Source organism: Tursiops truncatus, chromosome 6, assembly GCF_011762595.2.
Source record: "Tursiops truncatus isolate mTurTru1 chromosome 6, mTurTru1.mat.Y, whole genome shotgun sequence".
Classification (NCBI taxonomy): Eukaryota; Metazoa; Chordata; class Mammalia; order Artiodactyla; family Delphinidae; genus Tursiops; species Tursiops truncatus.
In genome coordinates this window covers 114,891,974-114,918,454 of record NC_047039.1, presented here as the reverse complement: position 1 = coordinate 114,918,454, position 26,481 = coordinate 114,891,974, and the positions used below count along the sequence as shown (strand labels likewise).

Genomic DNA, 26,481 nt, shown 5'->3' with positions numbered 1-26,481 from the left:
GGAGCGGGACAGTCTTCCGGTCCCGGGTTGGCCCTTCCTCCACCGTGCTTTCCGCGGGGGTAACAGGCGGGCAGGGTGCTGGCACGACGAGGAAGGACCAAACCCGGCCAAGGTCATACGCGACCTGGGGCCCAGGGGTCCGACCCGCCCACCGGCCAGGATCCACTCCCTCCGGGCTCCGCCCCGCGGGCGCGGCGGGCCAAGGGAGCAGAGGCGGAAGTGGGGGCCTCCACGGAGCGGCGTGAGGCGTCGCGGGCGTGTCCAAGGGGGCCTCCCCAATGGGGCCGGCTCCAGCGATGGGCGCTGCTCCACTGAGGCCCGCGGGAAGGCGGGGTCGGGGAGAGCGTTCTCCAATCAGCACGGCTGGCCATCCTCCCTCCCATAGGTGAGGCTGCCGGGCGCGGGGCGGGTCTGAACAGGCCTCCCCCAATGGGCGGCGGTCAGGGGGGCGTGGCCGCGGCGCGAAGGCCGGCGGCGGGCGGCGGCCGCAGTTCCCGGCGCGCGCTGGCTCCGGCGGCCGCTCCGCAGCATGGCAGGCCTGGGGCGGCCGAGCCCGGCGCCCCGCGCCACGATGCCCGCCTGGAAGCGAGAGATCCTGGAGCGGAAGCGGGCCAAGCTGGCGGCCTTGGGCGGGGGCGCGGCGCCGGGCGCTGGGGCGGGCGCGGAGGAACCCGCGGGGCCGGCGGCCGAGCCGCTGGTGCTGGCCGAGAGCCTGGGCCCGCTGCGCGAGAACCCGTTCATGCGGCTCGAGTCGGAGCGGCGGCACGGGGCGCGGCGCGGCGGGGCCTCCGGCGCGGCGGGGCCGGGGACGCGGCCCGCGCAACATCTGCTGGAGCTGTACCGCTGCGTGCCCGGCGTGCGCACCATCCGCGCCGACAACATCCTCATTATCGAGTCGGCGCCCGGCTTCCCTCCCTCTCCCGTCCCCGGCCCCGGGCCGGGCCCGGCTGCCCGCATCCGCGCCGCCGAGGTGCTCGTGTACGAGGCGCCGCCGCCTCCCGGCCGCGTTAGCCGCCTGCTCCAGAAGTTCGACCCGCCGGCCGCGCCGCGCCGCCGTGGGAGCCCGGAACGCGGCCGCCCCGTGCCGCCGCCCTCCCCGGGTCCGGCCCTGGTCCCGCGCGTGGGCGAGCGCGCCGCCTGCTTCCAGCCCGAGCCCGAGCGCTGCGGCGCAGGCCCCGGCCCCGGGCCCCGGCGCAGCGACTTCCTGCACAAGACCGGCAGCAACTCCTTCACTGTACATCCACGGGGCCTGCGCCGCAGCGCGGGCACTCGCCCACTCCCCAACGGGCCCGCGGCCCCCGAGCGCCGGGCCGGCGCTGCCAACGGCCTCACGGGCTCCGCGCCTGGGCCGGGCGAGTGGAAGCCAAAGGTGGAGTTGGGGGAGGCCCCCGCCCACCCTCTCCCCAGCCCCGGAACCCCCAGTGCCACTCTAGCCGCGCCCCCGGCATTGCCCACGCTCAGCCCTGCTAGTGCCACTCCCAACCAGCGCCAGTGGGTCTCCGCGGCCACCAGCGCCAACGACTCCTTCGAGATACTGCCGGCCTCCAAGCCAGACATGGACACGATCCCTGCCGGGGACCTCCAGGCCCGGGCTCTGGCCAGCCTTCGCATGAACTCTCGAAACTCTTTCGTGTTCATCCCCAAGCGCAAGACCTCCGGGGCCCCTCCTGCGGAAGGGAGGCAGTCCGTGGGGCCTCCAGAGGGAGAAGTTGGCTGGGCCTCCCAGCACCAGGAGCGTGAAGCCCAGCAGGTGCCTGGAGCAGATGGTGTGTTTGCCGGTGGGAGGAGCCCCTCGGGGGTCGAGGAGGGAGGCTGCCCCGTGCCAGGCACTACTCTCGTGGACTGGACCGTTAGGTGGCAGAGGCTGTCTTCACCACCCCCGTCCCCACTGGTCGCCACTGAAGCTGAGCCTGCCCAGGGCTTTGGGGTTCCTGGCTTGACCAAGAATGGCAGGGAGCCTGGGAGGCCAGGGCTGCCCGTCACCTTCATTGATGAGGTGGACTCTGAGGACGAGGTTCCCCAAGAAGCCAAACTGCCCTGCCCCGGGGCTGGTGTGCCTCCCCAGTACCACCCACATCCCACCGGGCCTGGGCACCTGTCAGAGCTTCAGCACCGAGGTGGCAACACCTTCACGGTGGTGCCCAAGAGGAAGCCAGGGGCCCTGCAGGCCAACGGGGAGGCTAGGCCGAGGGAAGCTGAGGAAGAGGGGCCGGGCAGCCTTTCGGAGCCCCCTGCTGCCTTGGGGACCTCAGTGAAGAAGCGCTACCCCACTGTGCATGAGATTGAGGTGATTGGCGGCTACCTGGCCCTGCAGAAGTCCTGTCTCATCAAGGCCGGCTCTTCAAGAAAGAAGGTCAGTGGTGGCGAGTCACAGAGCTGTGGGTATAGCATGTGCCTTGTTCCCAGGACACCTCCTGGCCTGGGTGTGGGATGGCTTCTACGTGGACCAGAGGAGAGCTGGAGCTGGGTGGCCGTGTAAGCTCCAGGAGAGGTCAAGCTGTGGGGGAATCCCTGGCCTGGGTTCCAGCGGAACCCTAGTGACCCTGGGGCTGCCGGGACGGCTTGCCTGCTCTGTGCCTTGAAAGGCTGGTGGGGAGGGTCAGTTCAGCCAGGGCTTCGTCTGCTTGTTGGTTCTCGGGGCCCTGTCTGGAATTGGCTGGGCAGGACTGTCCCTTCGTAGGTCCCGCTGTTGGCTCCACCCCGGCCTGGCTTTGAAGGGTGGCCTGGCATGTTTTTCTGGAGTCTATGCACGTAGGAGGTGCCAGGATGGAAGTGGAAAGGGACAGGAGACCTTTGATTTGGGTGGAGTCGGACACCTACTGTCAGCTCTCCAGAAGGCATTCTGGCCTGGAGCTTAGCAGGACTTGGCTTCGTGCGAGTGTCTGTTGAGCTCCTAGTGTGTGGCAGGCCTGGTCTGAGCCTGGGGTGTGACGCTGGGGAGCGATGAAGACGCTCCCCTCACTGGGGAGGAGAGACTGAGGATGGAGAGAGACCCAGGTGCAGGGCCAGGAGCCTCTTGGAGCCTCACTCTCCTGGCAGGGCTGCTTGGTGGCCTGGAACCCTCTGGGCCCAAGGAGACGTTCCTCAGATTCTTCCTGGTCATTCTAGCACCTAGCACCTGTGTCAGGCCCTGGGGCAAATTCCAAGGCCATCCCCACATGACTCCAATCAGCAGGCTCGCTGGGCGGATGCACCCTCCCCCGGAACTGCTTCTCTTCTGGCTGCTGGTGTCTCGGCTCCTCCCTGAGGCCACCTCTGCCCCAGCCTCAGTTTCCTGGGGGCCCTGGGGGACGGTGATGTGCCGTGCGTCACTGGAGCCCCCTTACCCACTGTCCCGCTGGCGCTGTCTAACTAGATGCGGCGTCTCCTCTCTGTTGGCTTCCTTTGATTTCCTGCCTCGGGGTTGGCCTTGGCACTGCCCTTCCTCCCTGCATCATCCTCTCCTTCTCCAGTGAGGGCATCGGCCCTCCTGCCAGCTCCATCTGCCGGGCCAGGCATCCACACCCGTCCCCCGCAGCGCTTCTGGTGCGCCCCGAACCCCCGCCTGTCCTGCTCGTCTGACCTTGCCTCACCCTCTGCTCGGTGCTGCGGTCATCCGGTAGCCGTGGTCACCAGCCCAACCCCCATGCTTGCCCTCCCCACCTTGTCTGCTCCTCCTCCTGCTTCCTGACCCTTGATCCCAGCTGCTCTGGGAGGCGTCCTTTCCCATGCTAGCCTGGGGCGGTGGAGGTGACAGAAGCCTCCTGCTTTGTAGACCGAGGATACTGAGGCCGGTGGAGATTGGGGAGCTCGTGGGGTGGGACCCAAGTGTGAGCCCCTGTCCTAACCCGGCTGCCCTTATACTGGGAGCCTGGCCGCAGCCCGGAGCCTGGTCATTCTGTCCCCAGCTGGGGGCAGAGCCGTGGAGGTCACTTGGGGCTTGGTTGGAGTGAGAAGGGCACGGTGGGGGCCTGAGGGCCTCTCGAGGCAGGAACAAGTGATGGGAGGGAAGCAGGCCCCGGTCCAGCCTGGCGCTCGGGCCAGCGTGGCCCCCGTCTCTGTGCCAGCCTCAGGGGTTGGGGGTCCAGATGGATGGTTCCTGGCATAGCCGCGTGGCCTGGCTGGGGCCGTGCCGGAGCAGCACGACCTGCTGGGGGGATCTTCTGCCTGAGCATGCATTAGCTGCCCTGTCCAGGAAGAGCCAGGACGCCTACGGGTGGGTCGGAGGCATGGGGCTGCCCAGCCCTTCAGAATGACCTTGGGCTACCCCTGGCTTTATCCACCCCTCGTCCCACTTGCCTGCTGCCCCTGGGCCTTGTCCTTGCCCAGCCCACTCCAGCCGGCCTGTGGTTTCTATCACTGTTCTGCTCCGCCCCCCCCCCCCCCCCCCCCCGCCTTCCAGGGACGTGGTGGCCTGGAGGCCAGCAGGACCTTGGCGACCTCCCAGGGCAGGGGTCCTGGTCCCTTTTCCAGGGGGCAGGTGAGGTGCAGCTCTTGATGGCGTGGAGCCTGCCCCCCGGGTTGCCACCTCTCCGGTGCAGGGTGTTGTGCTCTCACCTGGCCTTGGAGGGCGGCAGCCCTGCCCTGGGTAGTGGGCGCGCAGCCGGCTGGGCACGCGTCCCCACTTAGTTACCTCTTGGTGGAATCACAGATGCCCTCTCTCTCCGTCCCTTGCTGGCCCAGCCGACAGCTGCAGGCCGTCGCGGCCACACCCCCTCTCGCCCCCGCCCCCAGGCTGTCCCGGTGGGTGGGGCCGGCCTGCAGCTCCGCACACCTGCCTCCCAGGGGGTCGGCGCTGTGGGCCTCTCCCCTTTGTGAGGTGCCAGCTGGCTGGGCTCCTGCCTGTCTGGCAGCTCCTTCCCCTCCCCTTTGCCCTCCTCACTTTCTAACCCGCTGATCCCCTGCCCAGCCTGAGCGTGCCACGTCCCCACGCCCTCACCCTTGCCTGCGGTGTAGCAGTCACCCTCACCCCGACCGCTCGGGTCCTCAGATCCGAGGCGCCGCTGCCCTGGGGGCTTCTCCACCCGCTCCTCCGCTGGCGGGCGCGGCCTCTCCTTTCATCCGCTCTCCCCGCAGGCGCCTCCCCCAGTGGTCTTTTTGGACCCCGGGGACCACTGGAACAGGCCTGGACCCTCCTCCACTCAGCTTCCCCACTGGTGGGGGCGGGGGAAGGCTGCCCTTGATGCCCAGCAGGCGTCCCACCTGGGCTGCTGTGGGAACTTCTGGGGGGCCGTGTGTGGCCCCCGGAGCTCGGGCTGAGTGGGGGATGGCACGTGCTGGGGAGTGTGGCGTGGGGCGGGTGCTCACCCCAGACCGGGGCGGCTGGAGCCCAGCTCCCAGCCCAGACTGCAGGGTGGACACCCTTCAGTAATCCGAGCTGGGCGTGCCGGGCAGGGTGGGGTGAGGGGAACAAAGGGCTCTCTCCCCGTGAGCAGCGGGAAGTGGGCCGAGCCAGGACCCACCTGCTGGCTGCACAGTGCAGCGGGCAAAGTCCCTGAGCCCGGTGAGCAGGTGTGTGCTCGTGCCAGCCCCTGGCTGTGCCCCCCGCCGGTTCCGTCTGCCCGGGGTCTGGAGGCTGCCCCCGCCGCCCAGGCATTAGGAGTCATGTGGGGTCCTGTGACCCACAGACCCGCACTCACGAGGAGCCTGGAGACTGAAGGCGAGGTGGGACGTGACCGTGACCGGAGCCTCGGGCCCCAGCTGGGCGCCGACAGGCCTGTGAGCCCCGCCCCTGCCTGGCCCGGCTGTGCCAGGCTCCGGGCCTGCTTGCACCCAGCCCCCTCGGTCTCCCTGCTCAGAGCTGGTCATGCGGACTAATGAGGGCGTGCTGATCGGCTGGGCCCTGGCAACTGGCCCTTCCCTGTCTTCAGTGGTGGGGGATGGGCCCAGAGGGCTCAGGGTCATCAGGGACAATGCCACGTACCCAGGAGCACTGTTCGCTGCGGGGCCCAGCATTGGGCCCCGGTGCTGGCAGCCCCATTCTGCCTTGGGCTCCTCCTGGGGTCTCTGTCCCCAGGTCTCAGGGAGCCAGTCTTGGGGGGCCCAGGTGACTCCATCCCCATAGGGGCCACAGGATCACCCCACACAGCTGCCCAGGTGGGACGCGCTGAGTCAAGGGCAGCCCCCAGCCCAGGGCAGGCCCCCTGTCAGTGGGGAAGCTGAGTGGAGGAGGGTCCAGGCCTGCTCCAGTGGTCCCTGGGCAGTGGGCGGGCATCTGTGGGCTCTGGTGATTACCCCGTGCCAGGCCTCTGCTCTGTTTGGCCTCGGGGGGGGGCGGGAGGCGGGGGCAGCTGGAGGTCCGGGTGGGGCCCATGCGGGGACAGTCACGAACATCTCCATCCTGGTTTGATCCATCTTTGGTGGCCGTCTGCCCGTCTGCTTGCGTCCCTGACTGCTTGTCTGTGTGGACGACCGGGGCGAGGGCAGCAGCGACAGGGCTCGCGACCTGCCCAGCAAGTGCCTGTGTGGGCCGTGCTGAGACGCGCAAGTCCAGAAGCTCGGGGGGCGGGCGGGGATGCCCACGGCTGTGCGGGGCTGTGTGTGCCCGTGGGGTGGTGGGAGGGGCGCGTTGCGCTCCTCTCTGGACGCTGGCTCGGCAGGGCAATGCCTTCTACTCCTGGCCGGCCCTGCACATGTTACCCTGAGGCTGGGGTCCCTCTGCTGCCCAGGGCTGCAAGCCCGGCCCTTCTGCGAGGCCCCTCCCCGTCCTGCTGTCCCCAGGCCCCAAGGTTCCCTGCCTGGGGGCCCGACTCCCGCCCCTGGCTCTTTCCAGGGGAAGAGGAGGAACTTGAGCTGGCTGCGGTGTCCTGTGCCCTGGAGTTTAATATTTCGAGCTCCAGCAGGGCTGCTCCCATCTGCTGCAGGCGGGCAGCTCTCGTATTCATTACCGCCCTGCCAGGCCCGGCCGAGCCCTGCCGAGCAGGCCTTGGGGGACGTGCGACTCTTGTGGGGAGCCTAGTCCCGGGTCTCGGAGGGTGAGGATCCTGACCCCCAGTGCCCAAGTCCTTCTACCAGTGCCTGTCCCCATAGCCCCTCAGAACCGGCAGCCTAGTCTGGCCTCTGAGGCCTTTGGGAAAGATTTGCCGCGCATGGAATTCTGGAGCCTGCAGAGGGGGCAGGGTGGACGTGGGCCATGTGGGCAGTCGCTGACCCCCACGCGGTGCAGCCTCGGGCTACCTACCTCTGACTCAGTCTGCAAAGTGGGTGATAGCACTTGGGGCCACTTTCCCGGGGCTGGCACGTGGCAGCCGCCCGGCTTCCATGCGGGACCTTGGGGGCCTGGCTTTGGGTGTGCCGGGCCCTTGCCCAACAGTGGTGGTCCGTGCCGAGCTGGGTGGGCAGGAGCATCCGGGTGCCTGGCGAGCTGGGACGTGAACTCAGCCCTGGAGAGAGGCACCGGCCAACAGGAGGGGCTGCTGGAGGTGTAGATGTGAGCTCCCCAAGTGCAGCCTCACCTGGACCTTGCTCCTGCCGGGGAGCCTCTGGCTGGGAGATGTGGCTGGTGGTGCCCTGCCCCCCTGAGAAGGCAGACCTGCAACCCTGGGAACGCCTTAGAGGCTTCTGGAGACCCTGAGGCTTTGGGCTCCTGGGGCTGGCTGGGGTCTGGCCCTTGGGAGGGGTGGGTCACTTGGGATGCGGTGATCCTGGGGTGGGGAGGGGATGGGTGAGGCCTGGGCTGCAGGTGTTTGGACATCCTGAGCCTGCAGGGTCCAGGTGGAGGGGACTTCTCTGATGAGGGGCAGCCCCCCACTTCTCAGAACCTTTGAAGGGCCAACGGAGTGTTCGGCTCTTGCGCTGGTCTGACACCCGCGCTGTACCCGCTCGGTCCCGCCGGAGGAGCCCTGTGGCTGGGCACAGCACTTTCACTGGCGTGCCTCCTGCCCTAGATGAAGATCTCCTTCAACGACAAGAGTCTGCAGACTACGTTTGAGTACCCCCCCGAGAGCTCCCTGCAGGAGGAAGAGGCAGAGGCCGAGAAGGGGAGAGACGAAGAGGAGGAGAGCGAGGAGGGGGAGGGGGAGGGGGAGCCGTCCGGCTCAGACCCGGCAGCGGCTGCGGCGGAGAAGCCCTTCGCGCTCTTCCTGCCCCGAGCCACGTTCGTGAACAGCGTGGGCCCCGAGAGCCCTCGGCTGCCGGACGGCAGCTCCGGTGAGTGCCTGCCTGTGGGGATGGGCAGCCCAGGGGGTGGCCCGGGCCACACGATCATGCAGCCGCACATCCACCGGTGTGCCTGTCGGCCCGCAGGCCTGTCCAGCTACACTCCGAAGCACTCCGTGGCCTTCAGCAAGTGGCAAGAGCGGGCGCTGGAGCGTGTGCCGAGCACGGAGGAGCCCCCGTCCAAGGAGGTCATGGTGAGCAGGGTGGGGCAGGAGGGCGGACGCCCAGGGAAGCGGGGCGTGGCGGGGGTGTGGGCGTGGTGCTCCAACGCCTGGACAAGCCCCATCGACCGCCTCTGTGTCCCTCTCTCAGCTCACCCCTGCTGGTCAGAATGACCTCGCGGACTTCCGAAGCGAGCCAGCCCTCTACTTCTGAGCCCCGCCCTACCAGGATGACGAAGGCTGAGCCCCAGGTGCCCGGGAGCTGCACCCCTTCTGCCCCACCAGGCCTGCCCTCCTACATCCCGCTCTCCCTCCCCGGGGCCTCCCAAGTAGGCCGGTACTCGAGGCCTGAGCCTGGGGCACCCGGGACTCACTCGACCCCGGCTCGGGGGCACTGCCTGTGGGGGAGGGATGGTGTCCTGCTGTACGCCATGCCCAGCGGCTGTCGGGTGCGTCTGGGGTGGGGGCTGACGGGACCCTGACACCACCCCCAGCCCACACCCCACGTCAGCCACTCCGTTTCTGATGAACAGCAAGTCTTTTCCCGCCTCTGATGACAGACCCAATAAACAGCCCTGGATGAGGCCGCCTCTACCTTCCTTGCGTGGTCCTCGGCTGGGAAAAGGGGGAGCGGGGCTCAGGTCTGCAGGGCTATGCTGAGGCACTGGCAGCTGGGAGGCAGCCACCCACGCAGGGTGTGATGCAGGCCCAGCTTGGGTTTCTGTGCCCGGGGGAGGCAGTCCCGGGTGACACCCCACACTGCACAGCCCTGGTGCCCCAGGCTCTTTCCCCACCCCTGTGGCCCTAGTTGCCCTGCTTCTCCTCCCAGCCATCCCCTTGGCTGGGAGAGGGACTTCCCTGTGCCTACCCTGTGAGCACCCCCAGTCTCTGGGGCTCCCCTTGCCTCCCAGAAGCGGCTCAGTGGGAGCTATGGTGGGAGGTGGGACGCCAGGTAAGCCCTCTGGGGTCTGGAACTCTCTGTGGGCCCGGGTGGTTGCTGCAGCTGTCGGGTCCGAAGTGGTTTCCCTGAAGGGCCAGAGCCTGGGGGTGGACGAAGTGCAGGGCAGGTGGTGGGCAGAGCCTCAGGGATCTTGCCTCCTGTTTGGATTGGAAGGTTCCCTGACCCACAAGGGCCTGCAGGAATGCTGTGGCAGGCAGACCACTCCCCTGGGGTAACGTCAGCAGGGAGGTCTGATAGATCTGGAAAAGTGACAGAAGACAGAGCTGCCCACTAGGGAGCGGCTCCCGGCTGGGCTGACTGGCTGTGCCGAGACCGGCCGTTCACAGTCCTGGCATCAGACGCAAGTCTTTTCCTCTTGGAGCACCAAGCCCACGGGAAATGCCACCTGGCCAGCCTCGGGAGGGAGGAAGGCGTTTTCTTGGGAATGGTGGGCCCAAGTTTCTGCAGACCTTCTCAACCAACACATGCTTCCCAACCCCCCGATCCCCCACGGACAGCAACTGCAGGGACCCCATGGGGGCTGACAGGCCAAGGCAGGTGGACCCATGGAGGACTCGGGATGGAAGGCAGGGCCCTGGGCTGCATGGGAGACTGGCCTGTGACCAGAGAGTGGGAGCAGGGGTGCTGCTGTCCGGCAGAATCTGGAATTACTGAGCTGGGGTGCAGCCACTCCCAGGGGACCTGAGCGCAGGAAGAGCGTCTCCTTGGGCCAGGCCTTATGCTAGAAACCAGGACCAGCGGCCCTGATGGGAGAGGTGGGTGACGGGGGTCACATGAAACGCTTAGGGGCACCCTTAGCTCTGAACGCAAGGCCGGTCACAGAGGAAGCCATCCCTTCACGGAGGAGCCGTATTACAACTGGACAAGGATTCGTATTTTGACTCTAGGGGGGCCCGGCAGCCCCACACTCCTGACACAGGCAGCAGGCTGTCGTGGATCTCTACAAAGACAATCTTTACTGACAGTCACAGGCCCCAGGCAAGCTCTGAGGTGAAGGAGGGCCCCAGCCCCTCCCACACTTGCCTGGGCACCTGCGGGCCGAGGGAGGGGTGACAGGACTCCCAAGGTGCTGAGACCGGAACCGGGCCTTCCCCGCGGCCCCAGGCTGGTGTGGAGGCCTCAGTGGGACCCGGAGTAGAGCTGCCCTCCCCAGCGCCTGTGTGAGCTCAGAGCCAGGATCCCCACCTGGTGGGCTGTGCTCAGGTCTTTCCTGTCACCCAGAGCCGGTGAAGGTTGGCAGTTGCTTCTTGGCACCCCAGACACCAAGAGGAAAACGCTGCTGCCGTGAAGGACAAAGATGCTTTGAAGACAGACTTGCCGGGGGCTGAGCCGTAGAGGGGGCGCAGTGGAGGCAGGCCCTCCGCCTCTGGCCTCATCAGCTGTCCTTGCCTCCGCTGCTCCTCTGCTCGGGGGCTGCGGCCTTGGTCAGGTTCCCCGCTTCCCTCTTCAGGACACTAAGCAGAGTCTGCGAGCTCTCCAGGATCTGCGAACAGAGACACCAGCCGGTTAGCACTGCTCCTCCTGTTGGAAAGCTCCTGCGGCCCGGCCCCCCTCCTGGGCCAGGGCCTGTCTCCCCTCTGAGTCTGGCCCAAAGCCCCTTCCTCACACCCTGGGAAGCCAGGCTGAGGTCATGGCTCCTGCTGCTGCTCTGCGGCTCACAGTCCGGAACCCGCCACGCGGTGATGAGTATGGTGCCGACAACAAGACCCAGGTCACTCTGAGCGCGGTATTGTCACCACGGGGGGCCTACAGCCTGCCTAGGCACCCCTGGGCCAGAAACCCTTGACGGGCTCGGTCCAGCACGCGAGCCCGCGAGGCCCACCTTGAGGTAGGCAGCCTCCGTCTCCGCGATGGTCCGATCGAACTCATTCCGAGAGGCTATCTTGCGAGCCAGGTTCTCGTTGACTCGGGCCAGCTTCTCCGTCAGCTGCCTCACCTCATTCTGCAGCCGCTGCTTCTCCTCCTCTTCCTGCTGGATCTGCCGGCACAACTCCTCCCGCTTCTGACACAGCTCTTCGATGCCTAGGGTGGGCCGAGAGAGACAGGCGCGGTGGGCCCAGAGCAGAATGGAGAGCACCGCCCCTCCAGCTCTGGAGCCCCCTGCTCTGGAGAAGAGAAGGCTAGTGGATAGTGGAGGACCCGGGTGCCGGATGGGCCACCTTTCGCCCGAGCCAGGCCAATGTCCTGCGTCCGAGGAGTCTCAGAGTTAAGGAAAGCACCGCGCGAGGCTCGAGGCGCGAGGCCGGGAGGCCGTGCGTACTCAAGCCCATCGTCCTCTGCTCACTCCACAGATACCTAGCCCTGGGGGCGGGCCACAACGCGGCTGTGCGCTGGGCAGGTCCGCACGGCGTCCGCGCCGCCCCGGCCCGCAAAGCCGCGCACGGACCTTACAACACGCTCGGCCGCGCGCTGCGGGCCAGCTACTGCCCGGGACCGCAGGCCGGCGAGCCCCACGCCCTCCCAGCCTGCCCGGCGGGCCCCACCGCTCGGCCGCTCACACTTGACCAGCTCGTTGTTGTAGTTCTGCAGCGCCGCGCCCTGCTGGGTCATGGTCGCCACCCGGGGTCCCGGCCGCTCCAACCGCCGTTACCGCATCCGGGTCCGCGCCTGCGCACTGCCTACAGACGGCGAGGCCACGGTACACGTCACTGCCGCGCGCCTCTCGTTTGCGTCATCGCCGCGCGCCGCGCCGGCGGCTCTAGGAGCTGGTGGGAGCAGATGGCGGCGGCGGAAGCGGCGGCGCACAATGACCCCGGACCTGCCCAAGAGCTGCTGGTGGCCTGGAATACCGTGAGCACCGGACTGGTGCCGCCGGCCGCTCTGGGACTGGTGAGGCCCGAGAAGAGGGCGGCGGGCCCGTGCGGGGTTCCCGGGACCCTGTGCGTCCACTCTCGGGTTCATTCGGATCCCTCCGCCCGCTTCTGTCCAGCTTGTTTCCCCCAGAGTCCTTTATTGTTCCACAGCCTGTCCCTAAGCGTGGGCCCTGCATCCGTGCGACGAAGGGCAGCGGGGTTTCCGTAGACTCCCCTGTGCTTTGTCCCTTTCCTATCTATCTTTATCTGTCACTGCTTTCTCCAGCTCTGCGCTGTGTTCTCTTCTTACAGTTTTCTGTACTCCAGGCATCCTCCCGGACCAGCGGTGCGGTCCCTCCAAAGGAGGAGGAGCTCCGGGCGGCGGTGGAGGTTCTCAGGGGCCACGGTCTGCACTCGGTCCTGGAGGAGTGGTTCGCAGAGGTGCTGCAGAACGACCTGCAGGCTAACATATCTCTCGAGTTCTGGAATGCCATCTCCCAACGTGAGAACTGTGCAGACGAGCCCCAGTGTCTTCTGCTGCTCCTCGATGCTTTTGGGCTCCTGGAGAGCCGCTTGGATCCCTACCTGCGTAGTCTAGAGCTCCTGGAGAAATGGACTCGCCTGGGCTTGCTTATGGGCACCGGTGCTCAGGGGCTTCGGGAAAAGGTTCATACCACGTTGCGGGGCGTCTTGTTCTTTTCCACTCCCAGAACTTTTCAGGAGATGATCCAGCGCCTCTATGGCCGCTTCTTGAGAGTTTACATGCAGAGTAAGAGAAGAGGAGAAGGAGGAACCGACCCCGAACTGGAGGGGGAATTGGACAGCAGATACGCCCGCCGCCGGTACTACCGCCTTCTGCAGAGCCCACTCTGTGCGGGATGTGGCAGTGACAAGCAGCAGTGCTGGTGCCGCCAGGCGCTGGAGCAGTTCCACCAGCTCAGCCAAGTCCTGTGAGTACTTGTGCCTGCGTGGCCGTGCCCCGTTCCTCCTGGCTCCTGCTTGCCCCTCTGGGTCCAGCTGGCCCCTGCAGAGAGCTGCTGGCAGAGGTCTCTGCCACCTGTCCTGGTAGCCAAAGAGAGGGTCCCCAGGATCCGTGTGTTGTGAGTTTTTACCTTTCACCCTGGACACAGGTGCACCTGTCACTCGCCCTAGCTCAGGGTTTCACACTTTGTTTATGCTAAGATTCCACGTGATTCCGAATTTCCTGGGCTGTGCAGAGTTTTGCTGTGCTGTTTGTAGCCTCTCAGAGGAGAAATGATGTTTATCCTATGGTTGCAAAAGGTGTGACTGTTGTTTTTTCTCTCTAGAACAAGTCAGAGATTAAACCAATGTGCTGGGCAAACTGATTGCTCTTCTGGCCTCTGGAGGAGGGAAAGATTTTGTTGTCAGAGCCAGGTCCTGTCATGTGGTTCTTCCATTCTCTGTGGTCACTTATGATGATTTTGTCACTTTGAGTGAAGTGGCAGCAGTGCAGCTGTTAGAGAGTCTCTTGGCTGGACCGAGGGTGTGATCGGATCCACAGAAGCTTTGTTCTCTCAGGAGCCTTTGTCCTCACAGATCGGCATCTGCACCAGAGGGCACAGACAGCTGCACCTGTGTCTGTGGGGCTGGGTAGTGACGTATTTAGCTGTTGTCTCAGGGCTGTCTCTGGGAGGTGAGCCTTGGCCCCAGTAGCCAGACGTGCTGACCACGTGGGGAAGGCTAGTGTCCCGGCCTGAGCAGGGAGGCCGGCTTGGGGGGGGCGGGCGGTCGCTGCCAGTGCTTGTCTTCACAGCAGCTTTTCCTCGAAGCCTCTGGTGCAGCTGTACCCCCGACGGGAGAGCTGTGGGCGGTACGTGCTGGGGTGGGGTTGGGCGCGTGTGCGTGTGCTCTGCGTTCTTCATGGGCAGGGCTCTTCTCCAGACACAGGCTTAGTCTGCTGGAGCGGGTCAGTGCCGAGGCCGTGACTACCACCCTGCACCAAGTGACCCGAGAGAGGATGGAGGACCGTTGCCGGGGCGAGTATGAGCGCTCCTTCCTGCGTGAGTTCCACAAGGTGAGGACCCCCACGGGCTGTGTCCTTGTGGATTAGAGGTTTCTGGCAAAACTGACACCTCAGTTTTAGAAACGGCCAGAGCGTGGAGAGCCGGGTGCGTCAGGACGTTGCTGGTGCTGGAAGTCGTCTTGGTGCTGGGTGGAGGCCAGTCATTCTGGGCCCGTCCTGGTGGAAGGAAGAGCCTGTGACGTGCTTAGTGAGGTCTTCGCGGAGCCACGTGGCTGGAGGCCGTGCCAAGGTCTGGGGTATCCCAGTGGGGGGCCTCGGGGGCATCCACGCTGTTGGGACATGGTCTGGGATCTGCTCTGGGCTGCACAGAGTTGAGGAAGAGCTGCACCCAACCACGGCGGGGGGGGGGCTCAGCCCGCTCCCACTTCCCAGCTGCTCCCCTCCCCTGCTCTTGCTATCTGTTTCCTGAGGATGCAGGTGAGCTGTGGGGATGCGAGGTGGTGTTCAAAGCAAGTGTCTCTGCCACGGGGTGGGGGGGCGGTGTGTGAAGCTGGAGGTCTGGCGGGTAGCTGTGCCGTCCCGAGGCGGCACATCGTCCGGGTGCTCTTTCCGGTGGCTGGGCGGCCGTGGGAAGACATGGACACGCTCGGGTCCGTGTGGTAGGGTGTCCTGTAGATTTCATGTGCACGAGCTCAGAAGCGTTCCCGCTAGGTGCTGTGGGTTGTGCGTGGGGGGGTCTCGTTGTGCATGGGACCCCCAGGGTGTGTCCGTCTGCTCAGATGTAGCGCCCTGTGTCAGAGCCGCTGTTGCTGGGGATGAGCACGGGTGCTGGTGTGTGTGGAAGGGGCCTGGGTGTGTGTTGGTGGAGGCCCTGGGAGGCCTCCTTTGGGCCCCTTGTCCTGCTGATTTTAACGTGCTCCTGGTCTTCAGAGTAGGTGGCCTTGGGGGCTCCCAGGGCCCAGCCAGAGGCGCGGGTACCTGTGTGGCTTCTCCTCGTCTCTGTTCTGGGCTTGGCCCCCAGAGTCCCACACTTGTGTTCTCCCGACAGTGGATTGAGAGGGTGGTCGGCTGGCTGGGCAAGGTGTTCCTGCAGGACGGCCCCAGCAGGCCTGCGTCCCCGGAGGCTGGGAGCTCCCTGCGCCGCTGGCGCTGCCACGTGCAGAGGTTCTTCTATCGCATCTACGCCAGCCTGCGCATCGAGGAGCTCTTCAGCATCATCCGAGGTCGGCCCCGCCTGCCAGGGAGCCGCCTGCCCGTGCCTCTGCCCTTCAGCTCGTTGAGGGTGGGGCGGCGGGCACATCTGGGCCCTTCGCACGCAGTGCGTGCTCGCCACATGTGCACGTGCCAGGACCAGCCTCTCCCCGCAGACTTCCCGGACTCCCGGCCGGCCGTGGAAGACCTCAAGTACTGCCTGGAGAGGACCGACCAGAGGCCGCAGCTTCTTGTGTCCCTCAAGGCTGCCCTGGAGACGCGACTCCTCCACCCAGGTGCCGCCGGGGCGAGGCCCACCCGCCATTCACCCTCAGGGCCCGGATCTGGAAGCCCAGGCGTGGGGCCTGTGGAGGGAGTGGGTTTAGAGGCAGTTTTGTGTGGTCCTTCGGGGGCAGGGGCAGTGCCCGGTCCCTTCAGAACAGACCCCACTTTGTAAGGGGAGAAAGCAAGTGAGTGCAGGGGGAGCGGCGGGGACAGCTCCCTGCAGATCACGCGGGTCTCCGGGGGGTGAGGTGGGACTTGCAGGTCACCTGGCCAGGGTGGCTGCCTCTGTGTCCCTGTGTTGCCTGGGCCCTTCTGTGACGGAGCTCTCCCGTCCCGGCCGCAGGCGTGAATACGTGTGACATCATCACCCTGTACATCTCCGCCATCAAGGCGCTGCGCGTGCTGGATCCCTCCATGGTTGTCCTGGAGGTGGCCTGTGAGCCCATTCGCCGCTACCTGAGGTGAGCTCCAGGGCCCCACTCGTGCAGCTGCACTCCCCGTGGGTCTTGCTGCAGCCAGAGGGGTGTGGTCCTTGGGGAGCCAGGGACGCTCCATGTCCCCTCCTGGGCCGGGCAGCTCAGGCTGGGCTCCTTCCTCCTGCCAGTGCTGGTTCCCACGCCTGTGGCCCAGGGTCACCAGGCCCGTGTGCAGGTCGCGGGGCCCACACCAGCACAGACAGGTGGCCCTGCTTGCTTTGCCTCGCGCCAGCTTGGCCCCAGGGCTGACGGGAAGGGTGGGGCCTTGCGTTGCTGGCCTTCTACCAAGAGGAGCAGAGCCTCTCGGGCTGTCTGCCGGGGGATGTGTTGGAGCAGGGGCCACGCACAGCCACCCAGAAACCCCTAAGCGCACAGTGGAGTCTCGGGGATGGGGCCGGGCAGCGTCTGGAGCTGCTCTGACTCAGGCCTGCTGCCTCCTGGCCGGGCATGGCCTGGCCTTGTGTCTGTCTTGTCGTCTCAGCTCCTTCTCCTAGAAATTGATTTAGCTTTAGGGGTGGCGGGGCGGGGGAGGGAGTCTCACGGGCTTACCTTTAGCACGTGACTGACGGCCCTGGCTGCAGGGGTCAGGCGGGGTCCCGTGTTCAGGTGGGACAGGCGGTGAGGGGCTCGTGCCTGACAGGACGCGGGAGGACACGGTGCGGCAGATCGTGGCAGGGCTGACCGGGGACTCGGATGGGACGGGGGACTTGGCTGTTGAGCTGTCCAAGACGGACCCGGCCAGCCTGGAGACCGGCCAGGACAGCGAGGATGACTCCGGCGAGCCAGAGGACTGGGTTCCCGACCCTGTGGACGCGGATCCAGGTCAGCGCCTGCCGGCCCTGCTGCCAGGCTCTGGATTTTGGGGGGTGGTCCAGTCGGGCAGGCGCTCTGGTCTCCAGTTTGTTGCCACGTGGGCTCTGGAGCTCCAGGGGATCCATGGTCAGAGTGTAACCCCGCCTGGTTCCCCAGGGTTCTTCACCTGGCTTGGGTGGTGTCCCCGCCCAGACCCGTTGGGGGGGTGCCCTGCCTGCCTCACCTGCTTCTGCCGCTTCAGCCGGAGAAGGAGTGGGTTTTCGGCATCCCCACCTCATGGGCTTGGCCGGGCACGAGCTGCCTGGCGCCATCTGTGCCGCCTCCGTGTCTGAGAGGCGCCGGTGGTGCCCGTGCCGTGCAGGGAAGTCCAGCTCTAAGCGGCGCTCCTCGGACATCATCAGCCTGCTGGTCAGCATCTACGGCAGCAAGGACCTCTTCATCAATGAGTACCGCTCGCTGCTGGCCGACCGCCTGCTGCACCAGTTCAGTTTCAGCCCCGAGCGGTGAGGCCTGTGAGGTGCCACTCCAGGTCCCCAGGGAGGGGCGGCCTTCACTCGCAGTGGCTGCTCTCTGTGAGCCCTGGTGCGCATCGGGGATGCGCTGGGTCCCCGAGGCTGGGCGGGGACTGACCTGTGCTTGGCCTCTGCCCCCCCCGGGGGGGGGGGCCTGGGGGCAGCCAAGGAGCCTGGGGCGGTAGGTCCCAGGGCTTCCGGCCCTCCTGGGGTGGAGTGGGCACAGGGCTCCCGCCTCTCCTCCTGGGCTGGGGGGATGGGGGGCAGTGTCGCTCTGTAGGTGCCAGTTGGGGTGGGGGCACACCGCAGCCCTCAGAGTTGCGTCCTTCCAGGGAGATCCGCAACGTGGAGCTGCTGAAGCTGCGCTTTGGCGAGGCCCCAATGCATTTCTGCGAGGTCATGCTCAAGGTAGGTGCCTCGGGCTCCCCGCCACCGCCTGGCCCCTACGCCTGTCGGTCCCGGGCCTTCAAGGCCCCGCCTCCCCCCCAGGACATGGCAGACTCGCGCCGCATCAACGCCAACATCCGTGAGGAGGATGAGAAGCGGCCCGCAGAGGAGCAGCCGCCGTTCGGGGTCTACGCCGTCATCCTCTCCAGCGAGTTCTGGCCGCCCTTCAAGGATGAGAAGCTGGAGGTTCCCGAGGACATCAGGGAGGCCCTGGAGGTCTATTGCAGGAAGTACGAGAAGCTGAAGGTATGGCCGCGCCGCTGGGGCACCGGCACCTCGGACGAGTCCCTCCGCGTCTGCGCCCTGCGCTCGGCACCCTCCCCTCCCCTCCTGGGAGCCTGTCTGTGCAGGTGTGCACACTCTCTGCACGCCCTCCTGTGCCCCCAAGGCGCTGGGAGTGGGCGTGTCCCTGGGCCGCCTCTTCCACCGTCCACCCTCTTGGCCTGCAGGGATCGCCCCAGGGGGAGTCGGGGGCTCTGTCTGTCCCATGGGCGTCTCCAGGGAGTCTCCAGGTTGCTTTTGAGGTGTTTGACCTCTGCTCCTCCACCCTCCTGCCCCTCCTGCCCTTCCCTGGCAGCTGCTTCCTGGAGTGCCAGGGCGCTTGGGCACCCAGACCATGCTGTCTGCTGTTAGGTCCCTGGGGCCACAGGGCTCGGCAAGGAGAAGGGGGTGTGTGGGCTGGTCAGGAGGCCGGGGGCCAGGAGTGGCCGATTGGCAGAGTTTATCGCTCGTCCCCTCCAGTCCTGGCGTTGGGAGTCCAGGTGAGAGGTGTGGACAGGTGGATCCTGGTGTGGGCAAGGGTCCGTGGCATGGAGGACCCTTCTTCCAGGTGATGGTTCAGAGGAGCCGTGTTGGGAGAGAGGAGGGAGTTTGGGACACCTGTCCCAGGTTTCAGGGGACAGGTGGAGAAGTGGGTTCTGGGGCGTTCAGTCTGATGAGTGGGGTGTGGGGCCCTGAGAGGCCACCGGCCGGAGGAGACGCCAGGCACCCAAGCAGAGGACAGGGCCGCAGGTGTCCAGGGTGCAGACCCTGAGCCCTCGGGGGACCTGGGACACCCCTGGAGGTGGGAGCCCTCAGGACAGAGCCCCAGGAGGGCGGCAGGTGGGGCTGGGCCGGGACCCTTCCTGCCCCTGCGTGGGGGGTGGTGCTTGCTCTGTGGGGCCTCGGCGCTGCCCCGCCCCCGCCCCCACACCCCAGTCGAGGACGTCCACGTGGCCCGCCCGTGTGCTCGGCACCCTCCCCCGCTGCTCTGGCTGCCCTGCTGGGCTCTGCGCCGCAGCTCGCCTGCCTGGAGAGGCCCCGCCGGCTTCCTCCGCAGTTCCCCCTGGGGCCTGGGGGTGGCTCAGGCGTGCCCTCCATCTCAGGCCGTGGACCCGGCATGCCAGCGCTGGAGCGGCCGGCAGGCCCCCGCTCTGTGCCAGAGGCCAAGCCTGTGGCCACGGTGCCTCTGCTTCCCGCCAGCCGGGCTCCGGGTCCGAGGACTGCGCTGGACATGTGCGGGTGGCCGTGCCTGTGCCGTCTGCCGCTGGGCCTCGCGTGTGCCCGCTGCAGGCCGGAGTGGTTGTAAAGGTCATGGCCTTGGAGCCAGAGGGCGTGGTTACGAGCTTGGCCAGCTGCCAGCTGTAGAGAGGTTAGCTGTCGCCCCCCTTCAGAGCTGGGGGCGTGAAGAAGGGCTCAGAGCAGCCAGTGTCCCCCAGGCCGGCCCTGACGAAGTGCCCCAGACAGGCGCCGTCGGTGCCCCGGGAATTTATTGTTCCGGTTCTGGCAGCCAGCAGTTCACAGCCAAGGTGTGGGCAGGGCCGCGCCCCCTCCAAAGGCTCCGGGGAGGGTCCTCTTGCCGCTTTCAGCTGCTGGGGCTCCAGGCGTCGTCGGCTTGTAGAGGCGTCACTCACCCCTGCATCGTGCCCCACGGCCTCTCCTGGTGTCTCTGTGTCCGCGTTCTCCTCCTCTTATGGGGACGCCAGTCGTACTGGATTCAGGGCCCCGCACGCCAGTGTGGCCTCCCCTTAACTAGCTGCATCTGTAGTGACCCGACTGGCAAATAGGGTTACGTTCTGAGGCACTGGGGGTGAGGACTTGAACATCATTTGTGGAGCTCACAGTTCAGCCTGTGAGAGTCTACTCTCTGGCCCCCCAAATTCACGTTCTTCTCACGTGCAAGTTACATTTAGCCACGTCCAGCGTCCCCAGATTTTAACCATTCTGGCACCAGCTCAAAGTCCCAGATCTCTAAGTCAGGTCAGGGTGAGAGCTGGGGCACGATTCTCCTTTAGCTGTAAACCTATGAATAAATCTCTCTCTGCTTCCGAGGTCCAGTGGTGGGACAGGTGTTGGGCAGACACCTGCCCTCCAAAAGGGAGATACTGGAAGGAAGGGAGGGTTCCCAGGCCCTAAGCAAGTCTGAATTCCACTGGAGGAAATTCCACTCCATCTGGCTGGGTGCCAGTCTTCTCTGCCCTCGGGGGCAGCCCCACCCTGCCAGGCCAGGCCTCTGCAGCACGGCCCTGCCCTCGGAGTCATGCTCTCCCTCTGGCCGTCCCTCCCTTTCCAGCCAGGCTGGCATCGTTTCCACTGCTATTAAATTCTCAGGAGCCTTGCTGGCCTCCGTGCAGTTCTCGGCGTCCAGTCCGTGGGCCTGGGGGCTCTCACACCTCTACTGGCCCCTCTGTCCTGGCTCCTGGGCACTGCTGGTTGGTGCCACCTTGACACAGGTCACCTCTAGGGCCATAGAGGCTCTGTCTGCAGAGCACACGGCAAGATGTGCAAACCACCCAGTGCTCCTGGCTCCTTTCTGCTCACCACGTCCTCCCTCGGTTTTCTCTCTCAATTCACTACAAGCGGTGAGGAGAAGGCAGGCTGCACCTTCCATACTTTGCTTGGAAATCTCAGCCTAACGTCCAGGTTCCTCCCTCGCGAGTTCTGCTTTCCACCCAGCAGAGCACGTTTCTGCCGCCGCGTGACGGGTCGCCTTTCCTCCCATCTCCGGTGATGTGCTCCTTGCTTCAGCAGGCCTCACTGGAATGGCCTTTCCTGTCTGTGTTTCTACCAGTAGCCTCTCCAGGGCAACCCAGGATTTTATGAGCCTGCAGCTCAGAACTTTCCCAGCCCTCCCCATCCCCCAACACCGCAGCCACGTCCACGTGTTCCAAAAAGGTGTTTGCTACAGCAGCACCTTCCCCTCCGGCGGAAGTCTGTACCGCTGTCCTGTGGTGGCCGTGACAAAGTACCGCACACCAGGTGCTAAAACAGGAACTTCTCTCGGCTCTGGAGGCCGGGGGTGAGATGGAGGTGAGGGCCTTCTGGAGGCTGCGGGCGAGTCCTCCCTGCCTCTTCCGGCCTCCAGGGGCGCCTGTGTCGCTCCAGCCTCGCACGCCGTCTGCCCTCCCGCGAGGACACTTACCGAGTTAGATTAGGGTTCGCGGTACTCCAGCACGACCTCTTCTTCCCTACCGACATCTGCAAAGGCCTAGTGTCCAAGTCAGGCCACTTTCTGGGGTCCTGGGGCCAGGACGTGGACGTTTCTCTCAGAGGTGCAGGGGCCCTCGCTGTTAGGGGGTGCCGGGGGAGGGGGAGGGGACTGGAGTCCCGCCGTGTGCTGGTCCCGTCGCTGCCCGCCAGGGTGGGGGCAGGTCAGGGAGCCCTTCCTCACCCGGTCCCAGGTAGCAAAGCCTTGTCCAGCTGGACCCGCTGGGCGGCCCGTGCTGACCCCAGCCCTCCCCAGGCCATGCGGACGCTCAGCTGGAAGCACACCTTGGGCCTAGTGACCATGGATGTGGAGCTGGCTGACCGTACCCTGTCCGTGGCGGTGACCCCTGTGCAGGCAGTGGTCCTGCTGTACTTCCAGGACCAAGGTGAGCCCCCAACCGCCCTGCTCTGGCCGCGCCTCCCGGGAGGGCACCGTTCCGTGTCCGGTGGAGGGTGGGTGGGACCCAGGCGGCTGAGCCATGCGGGGCCTGGCTGTGCCCTGAGGGTCCTGTCGGCCCCGCCCTGCCCACAGCCAGCTGGACGCTGGAGGAGCTGAGCAAGGTGGTGAAGATGCCCGTGGCGCTGCTGCGGCGGCGCGTGTCGGTGTGGCTGCAGCAGGGCGTGCTGCGAGAGGAGCCGGCCGGCACCTTCTCGGTGGTAGAGGAGGAGCGGCCCCAGGACCGGGACAGCATGGTGCTCGTCGACAGCGACGACGAGAGCGACTCGGGCATGGCCTCGCAGGCCGACCAGAGGGAGGAGGAGCTGCTGGTGCGCGCGGGGCCCGGGCCGGGCGGGGGCGGGGGGGGGGCGCCGCCCAGCTCGGCCTGACCGCCGGCCCCGGCCGCCGTGCCCGCAGCTCTTCTGGACGTACATCCAGGCCATGCTGACCAACCTGGAGAGCCTGTCGCTGGAGCGCATCTACAGCATGCTGCGCATGTTCGTGGTCACCGGCCCTGCGCTGGCCGAGATCGACCTGCAGGAGCTCCAGGGCTTCCTGCAGAGGAAGGTGCGCGACCAGCAGCTCGTCTACTCCGCCGGCGTCTACCGCCTGCCCAAGAGCTGCGGCTGAGCCGTCGCCCGTCCCCGCCCAGCCCCCAGAATGAGAGTAAAGCAGACGGTTCTTCCTCCCTCCCTGTCCTGCTGGCTCTGTGGGCTTCGTGGGCATGCGGTCAGGTTCTCCCTCCAGACCAGCCTCTGGCAGAGGCTGCCAGAGCCCGGGCCCCAGGAGTCGGTGGGGAGCTGCACACCTGTGTTTGGGCTCCAGGCCGGGAGTCCTGGCACGTGGTATCTCTGGACCACCGTGGCTGACAGGGGCCCCCGTCACTCTCATGGCTTGGGCAGGAGCTCACGGGGGGTGGGCTGTCTGGGAGATGGGCCCTCCTGGGCCACCCTCCTGAGGGACATCCAGCTCCAGCCTCACCCCTCTGGCCTTTGAAAGAAGCCCTCGGGTCCCCCTCTCTCTGCCTGGCACGAGAGTCTGGCGCCCAAGTGCTGGGCTGAGAGCCCCAGGGCTGCTGCTGCGGCCCGGGGTGGGGGGCTCCATCAGAATGCATGAGGTGGGCGGGTGGCCAGGCAGCCCGTGTGAAGCCAAGAACTTCTTGCGTCTCCAGCATGACGTGCTGCCTGGGATACGCCTAGGCTTGGGCAGCTGCAGTGCTGGGGGCTTCCAAGGAAGAGTGCTTTCAGAAAGGCCAGTTCTTTCTGTGCCCGGAGGCGTGTGGTCAGGAGCGCCTGGGGGCCTCGATGTTCCTAGCACAAGATGCCGGGCCCAGTGAGTCCAGCCATCCCCAGAGCTGCAGCACAGGGCTGTTGTGTCCGGAGCACAGGGTCCTGTCCAAGGCCGGCACTGGGGGCCCCGCACTGCCCTTGCTCCCAGGTCCCAGGAGGCGGGGAGGCTGTGAGCTCTGCCAGCCCAAGGCCTTCAAAGCCGTGCTCGGTGCCACGGCCTCCGCGGCCCAGACCTTCACTTGTCCAGCGGGAACTGCTCGAGCCCAGTGGCGCTGTCCCCATGGCAACAAAGGCCCTTTGGAATGAATGTCTCCACTGCCCTGCTCCTCCCTGCGGTGCATTCCCAGGCCTGGAGCCATGCCCGCTGCCCCCCAGACACGCTGCGGCTCCCCACCAGTCTGTGCCCCGGTGCCCCCACTCCGCTCTTTGGCCTGTTCTGCTCGAGGGCCCTAGTGTCAGTCCTGCTCTGGGGCTTTTCTTTCTTCTGCTTCTTGGCTGTGCCGTGCAGTTTCTGGGACCTCGGTTCCCCACCCAGGGATTGAAGCCAGGCCACAGTAGTGGAAGCCCGCAATCCGAACCCCTAAACTGCCAGGGAGCTCCCTCTAGGGCTTTTCCTTCTTGCTCCACAGGGTGGTGTTTGCTGTGGGATTTGGAGAGATTAGCTGCATAGCCTTAGCAGTTTGAGGACTCTGACAGGCCAGTGGGTCCCTGCCTTGGGCTCTACCTGCTTGGCCCCTCCAAGGTGGGCTGCACTGTGGTCACAAGAGGGGCTTGGGACTTCCCTGGTGGCGCAGTGGTTAGGAATCCGCCTGCCAATGCAGGGGACATGGGTTTGAGCCCTGGTCCGGGAAGATCCCACATGCCGTGAAGCATCTGGGCCTGCGTGCCGCAACTACTGAGTCTGCGCTCTAGAGCCCACGAGCCACAACTACTGAGCCCGAGTGCCACAACTACTGAAGCCTGTGCACCACAACTACTGAGCCTGCGCTCTAGAGCCTGCGAGCCACAACTGCTGAGGCCCTCGCGCCTGGAGCCTGTGTTCCTCAACAGGAGAAGCCGCTGCAATGAGAAGGCCCCGCACCGCGACGAAGAGTGGCCTCGGCTCACTGGAACTAGAGAAAGCCTGCGCGCAGTGGCGAAGACCCGACGCAGCCGAAAATAAATAAAAAAGTAATAAAGACACTTAAAGAAAAAAAGAAGAGGGACTTCCTGCCTGGCACTGGGCTGGGCATGCCTTCGTCATCCTAACCAGGATGCAGACCTGCTGGACTGGCCTGGCAGGGTGGCAGTGCCAGCCGCTGGGCCGGGACACACCTGCCCTGAGTCCCTTTGGACTCGGTTTGTGGATGAGTGTGGTGAAACCCAGCGTCTCAGGTCATAGGATCACTCAACAGGTGTGGAGGTGTGCCAGGAGCTGCCACCAGGAGGGGCACCTGTGTGAGGGTCAGGGAGGCCCCCAGTGACCAGGGGTTGGCTGCGGCCCAGCGGGGCACCCCCCCACCCCCAAGTGCCCTGTGGGGTTAGCCGTGGGGGGGGGGGCAGGTATTTGCTTCTGCTGCCTGGGTTTGCTCGGCAGGTCCTTAGGGGAGGAGGCTGAGGTTAACCCCAGCCGTGCCAGCCTCCTGTGGACAGCGCTTGCCTGGTCTGCGAGAGGCTGCACAGGGGACAGACTGCAGCGGTGGTCGTGAGCTCTAACTGTAATGACACACTTAAGCCAGAGCCCCAGCCACCTGCTCCTTGAGGGTGTTCTGCGAAACACTGCTGGGGCCCGTATGGGGCGGTGGGTGCATGTCCACCCCCCGGGCCTCACTTGGTCCCTGCTTGTTCCAGTCTTGGGGGGAGGGTGGTGACATCAGTCAGCTGGATCCCAGGCCCCACCTAAGCTGCCGCAGCCCTTATCCTGACAGGGAAACTGAGGCCCAGGCTTGCCCACTGTGGACCTCTCTGGGTTTCCAGGCCGCTGCCTCTGCGACCCCAGGGTCCCAAGTGCAGCCGCTGCCCCTTTGCCGTGAAGCGTTCTCCTTCCAAGACCACGGCAGCCCCACCACTGCCCCTGCCTCAGATCTGGCCAGGGCACTCTGGAGTGACTCCCAGGCCCCGGCCGCCCTACCTACCCTACCCTGGGGCTGCCTGCCCAGGGCTTCTCGGAGCCCAGCACCCGAGGGCGGTGCCCAAGGCGAGGCCCTGCCCCCACCTTCCCTGCCTCACAGCTCCATTGTGAGGTCAGCGCCTTCCGATGAGTTCTGTCGAGAGGTGTGGAGATGGCCCCCTGTCTCCAGCCTGACTCCTGCCTGGTTGGCCGCCCCCTCGGCCTGATATGTTTGTCCCTTTTGCTCATCCCTGCTGCAGGTGTCTCTTCCTGTTCCCCAACCCTGTCCCCAGCCAGGGCCCCTCCCTGGTTCAGGCAGGCCAGGCGCACCCGTGTCCTTCTGGTGGCTGCCGGGGGTGGGAGGGCAGGCTTGGGGGTGACCCATTGGGAGGTGATAAGAGCCCCTTGTCCCTGTCTCTGCAGCTGGGACCTACTGTGAGTGTAGCCTTGGCCTCAGCCGCAAGGCCCTCATTGCCCTGCTGGTGGTGCTGGCGGGTATCAGCGCCAGCTGCTTCTGCGCTCTCATCATCGTGGCGGTTGGCGTCATTCGAGCCAAGGGGTGCGTGAGCCCCAGGGCCAGGGAGGGCGTGTGAGGGCTGTGGGGCCGGGCCGTCCCCCTGGGCCCTTGGTCTCAATGGGCGAGGTCACCAGGGGCTTGGGAATGGAGTCTCCCAGAATGGGATGGGGAGAGGTGTGGGGAGCACCGCTGGGCTCCTGGAGGCCAACCCCACTGTTCCCAGACTCACGCCTTACCTTTGTTCCCCCCCGCCCCTCAGTGAAAGATGCCCCGGACACATGGAGAGCAGGTGAGTGACCCCGGGGGAGGACCCCCAGGGTGAGCTGTGCCCCTGCTCCCTGACCCCCCACCCCCGGGAGGTGTGGTTCACAGACACGGCAGGAGCCCCGGGTGGTTGAGGCCTCATGAGCCCATGCTGATGGCCGCCTGCAGCTAGCCTGACCTGGACCACGCTGCGCAGGTTGGTGGGGCACTGCGGGGCTCAGGAAGATCACATGGACCTGCACGCGGTGCACATGGGGTCCCACCTCATGGCCCCCGAAATGGAGGTCTCCATGATGCCGCCCCTGGAAGATCACTGCCTCACGACCATCACCGTGGACTCGACCCTAGAGGAGCTGCCCCCACAACCCCTGCCGCCTCAGTAGGGCTTTGGGCAGCTGGGGGAAGGGGAATTAAACAGTAGTTAGCAGGTCTGCGTTGTCCTCCCTGCTGGCCCCCCTCGAGCCCTTCTGCAGATGCTATTGGGGTGGGGGAGGGGTCTGCGTCGCCTCCTGTCTCTTCAGTGGGGTGCCCAGTGCCCATGCTGGGCTCCCGCTGTCCACCCTGCAGGGCAGGGAGCACACCCCTGGGGTTTCCACTTCCTGCCATCGTGGCGTCAGCCCAGCTCCTCCCTGCATCTTCCTGCCGCTTTGTCCCATGAAG

The 26,481-nt window shown here is 66.1% G+C and overlaps 4 protein-coding genes across 5 annotated transcripts; 3 read left to right on the top strand and 1 right to left on the bottom strand.

The window, feature by feature from the left end:
- The first annotated feature begins 469 nt into the window (after positions 1-469).
- Positions 470-8,881, top strand: TPRN (taperin). Its single transcript, XM_033859158.2, has 4 exons — positions 470-2,353; positions 7,866-8,127; positions 8,224-8,330; positions 8,449-8,881. The coding sequence occupies exons 1-4, from the start codon at positions 530-532 to the stop codon at positions 8,509-8,511; spliced, it is 2,256 nt and encodes a 751-aa protein (XP_033715049.1). The 5' UTR covers positions 470-529; the 3' UTR covers positions 8,512-8,881.
- A 1,310-nt stretch (positions 8,882-10,191) lies between these two features.
- Positions 10,192-11,898, bottom strand: SSNA1 (SS nuclear autoantigen 1). The gene is made up of 3 exons (XM_033859164.2): positions 11,757-11,898; positions 11,081-11,280; positions 10,192-10,741 (listed from the first exon to the last, which is right to left on the bottom strand). Exons 1-3 carry the CDS (start codon positions 11,806-11,808, stop codon positions 10,634-10,636), a joined length of 360 nt encoding a protein of 119 aa, XP_033715055.1. The 5' UTR covers positions 11,809-11,898; the 3' UTR covers positions 10,192-10,633.
- Positions 11,899-11,929: 31 nt separating this feature from the next.
- On the top strand, positions 11,930-22,351 carry ANAPC2 (anaphase promoting complex subunit 2). The gene is made up of 13 exons (XM_033859157.2): positions 11,930-12,087; positions 12,378-13,000; positions 13,953-14,085; positions 15,083-15,257; positions 15,402-15,521; positions 15,854-15,971; positions 16,627-16,808; positions 17,161-17,302; positions 17,644-17,719; positions 17,801-18,004; positions 21,480-21,609; positions 21,756-21,991; positions 22,080-22,351. Exons 1-13 carry the CDS (start codon positions 11,977-11,979, stop codon positions 22,290-22,292), a joined length of 2,463 nt encoding a protein of 820 aa, XP_033715048.1. The 5' UTR covers positions 11,930-11,976; the 3' UTR covers positions 22,293-22,351.
- Positions 22,352-22,496: 145 nt separating this feature from the next.
- TMEM210 (transmembrane protein 210) lies at positions 22,497-26,451 on the top strand. Of its 2 annotated transcripts, none has more exons than XM_033859162.2 (4): positions 22,497-24,345; positions 25,464-25,599; positions 25,817-25,846; positions 25,990-26,451. In XM_033859162.2, the coding sequence occupies exons 1-4, from the start codon at positions 24,205-24,207 to the stop codon at positions 26,202-26,204; spliced, it is 522 nt and encodes a 173-aa protein (XP_033715053.1). In that variant the 5' UTR covers positions 22,497-24,204; the 3' UTR covers positions 26,205-26,451. The 2 variants fall into 2 exon arrangements, with proteins under 2 accessions (XP_033715053.1, XP_033715054.1); XM_033859163.2 differs by having other exon boundaries at positions 22,497-25,300; positions 26,018-26,451.
- Positions 26,452-26,481: the final 30 nt, after the last annotated feature.

Excerpts from the sequence above, each read along its gene's own strand:
- TPRN (XM_033859158.2), top strand. The coding sequence starts at position 530 with ATGGCAGGCCTGGGGCGGCCGAGCCCGGCGCCCCGCGCCACGATGCCC. Across the intron at positions 8,128-8,223 it reads GCTGCCGGACGGCAGCTCCG|GCCTGTCCAGCTACACTCCG; the intron begins GTGAGTGCCTGC and ends GTCGGCCCGCAG. Across the intron at positions 8,331-8,448 it reads CCCCGTCCAAGGAGGTCATG|CTCACCCCTGCTGGTCAGAA; the intron begins GTGAGCAGGGTG and ends TCCCTCTCTCAG.
- SSNA1 (XM_033859164.2), bottom strand. The coding sequence starts at position 11,808 with ATGACCCAGCAGGGCGCGGCGCTGCAGAACTACAACAACGAGCTGGTC. Across the intron at positions 11,281-11,756 it reads CAACAACGAGCTGGTCAAGT|GCATCGAAGAGCTGTGTCAG; the intron begins GTGAGCGGCCGA and ends GGCCCACCCTAG. Across the intron at positions 10,742-11,080 it reads CGGAGGCTGCCTACCTCAAG|ATCCTGGAGAGCTCGCAGAC; the intron begins GTGGGCCTCGCG and ends CTCTGTTCGCAG.
- ANAPC2 (XM_033859157.2), top strand. The coding sequence starts at position 11,977 with ATGGCGGCGGCGGAAGCGGCGGCGCACAATGACCCCGGACCTGCCCAA. Across the intron at positions 14,086-15,082 it reads TCCTGCGTGAGTTCCACAAG|TGGATTGAGAGGGTGGTCGG; the intron begins GTGAGGACCCCC and ends TTCTCCCGACAG. Across the intron at positions 21,610-21,755 it reads GCTGTACTTCCAGGACCAAG|CCAGCTGGACGCTGGAGGAG; the intron begins GTGAGCCCCCAA and ends CCCTGCCCACAG.
- TMEM210 (XM_033859162.2), top strand. The coding sequence starts at position 24,205 with ATGCAGACCTGCTGGACTGGCCTGGCAGGGTGGCAGTGCCAGCCGCTG. Across the intron at positions 24,346-25,463 it reads GTCATAGGATCACTCAACAG|CTGGGACCTACTGTGAGTGT; the intron begins GTGTGGAGGTGT and ends CTGTCTCTGCAG. Across the intron at positions 25,847-25,989 it reads CCCGGACACATGGAGAGCAG|CTAGCCTGACCTGGACCACG; the intron begins GTGAGTGACCCC and ends GGCCGCCTGCAG.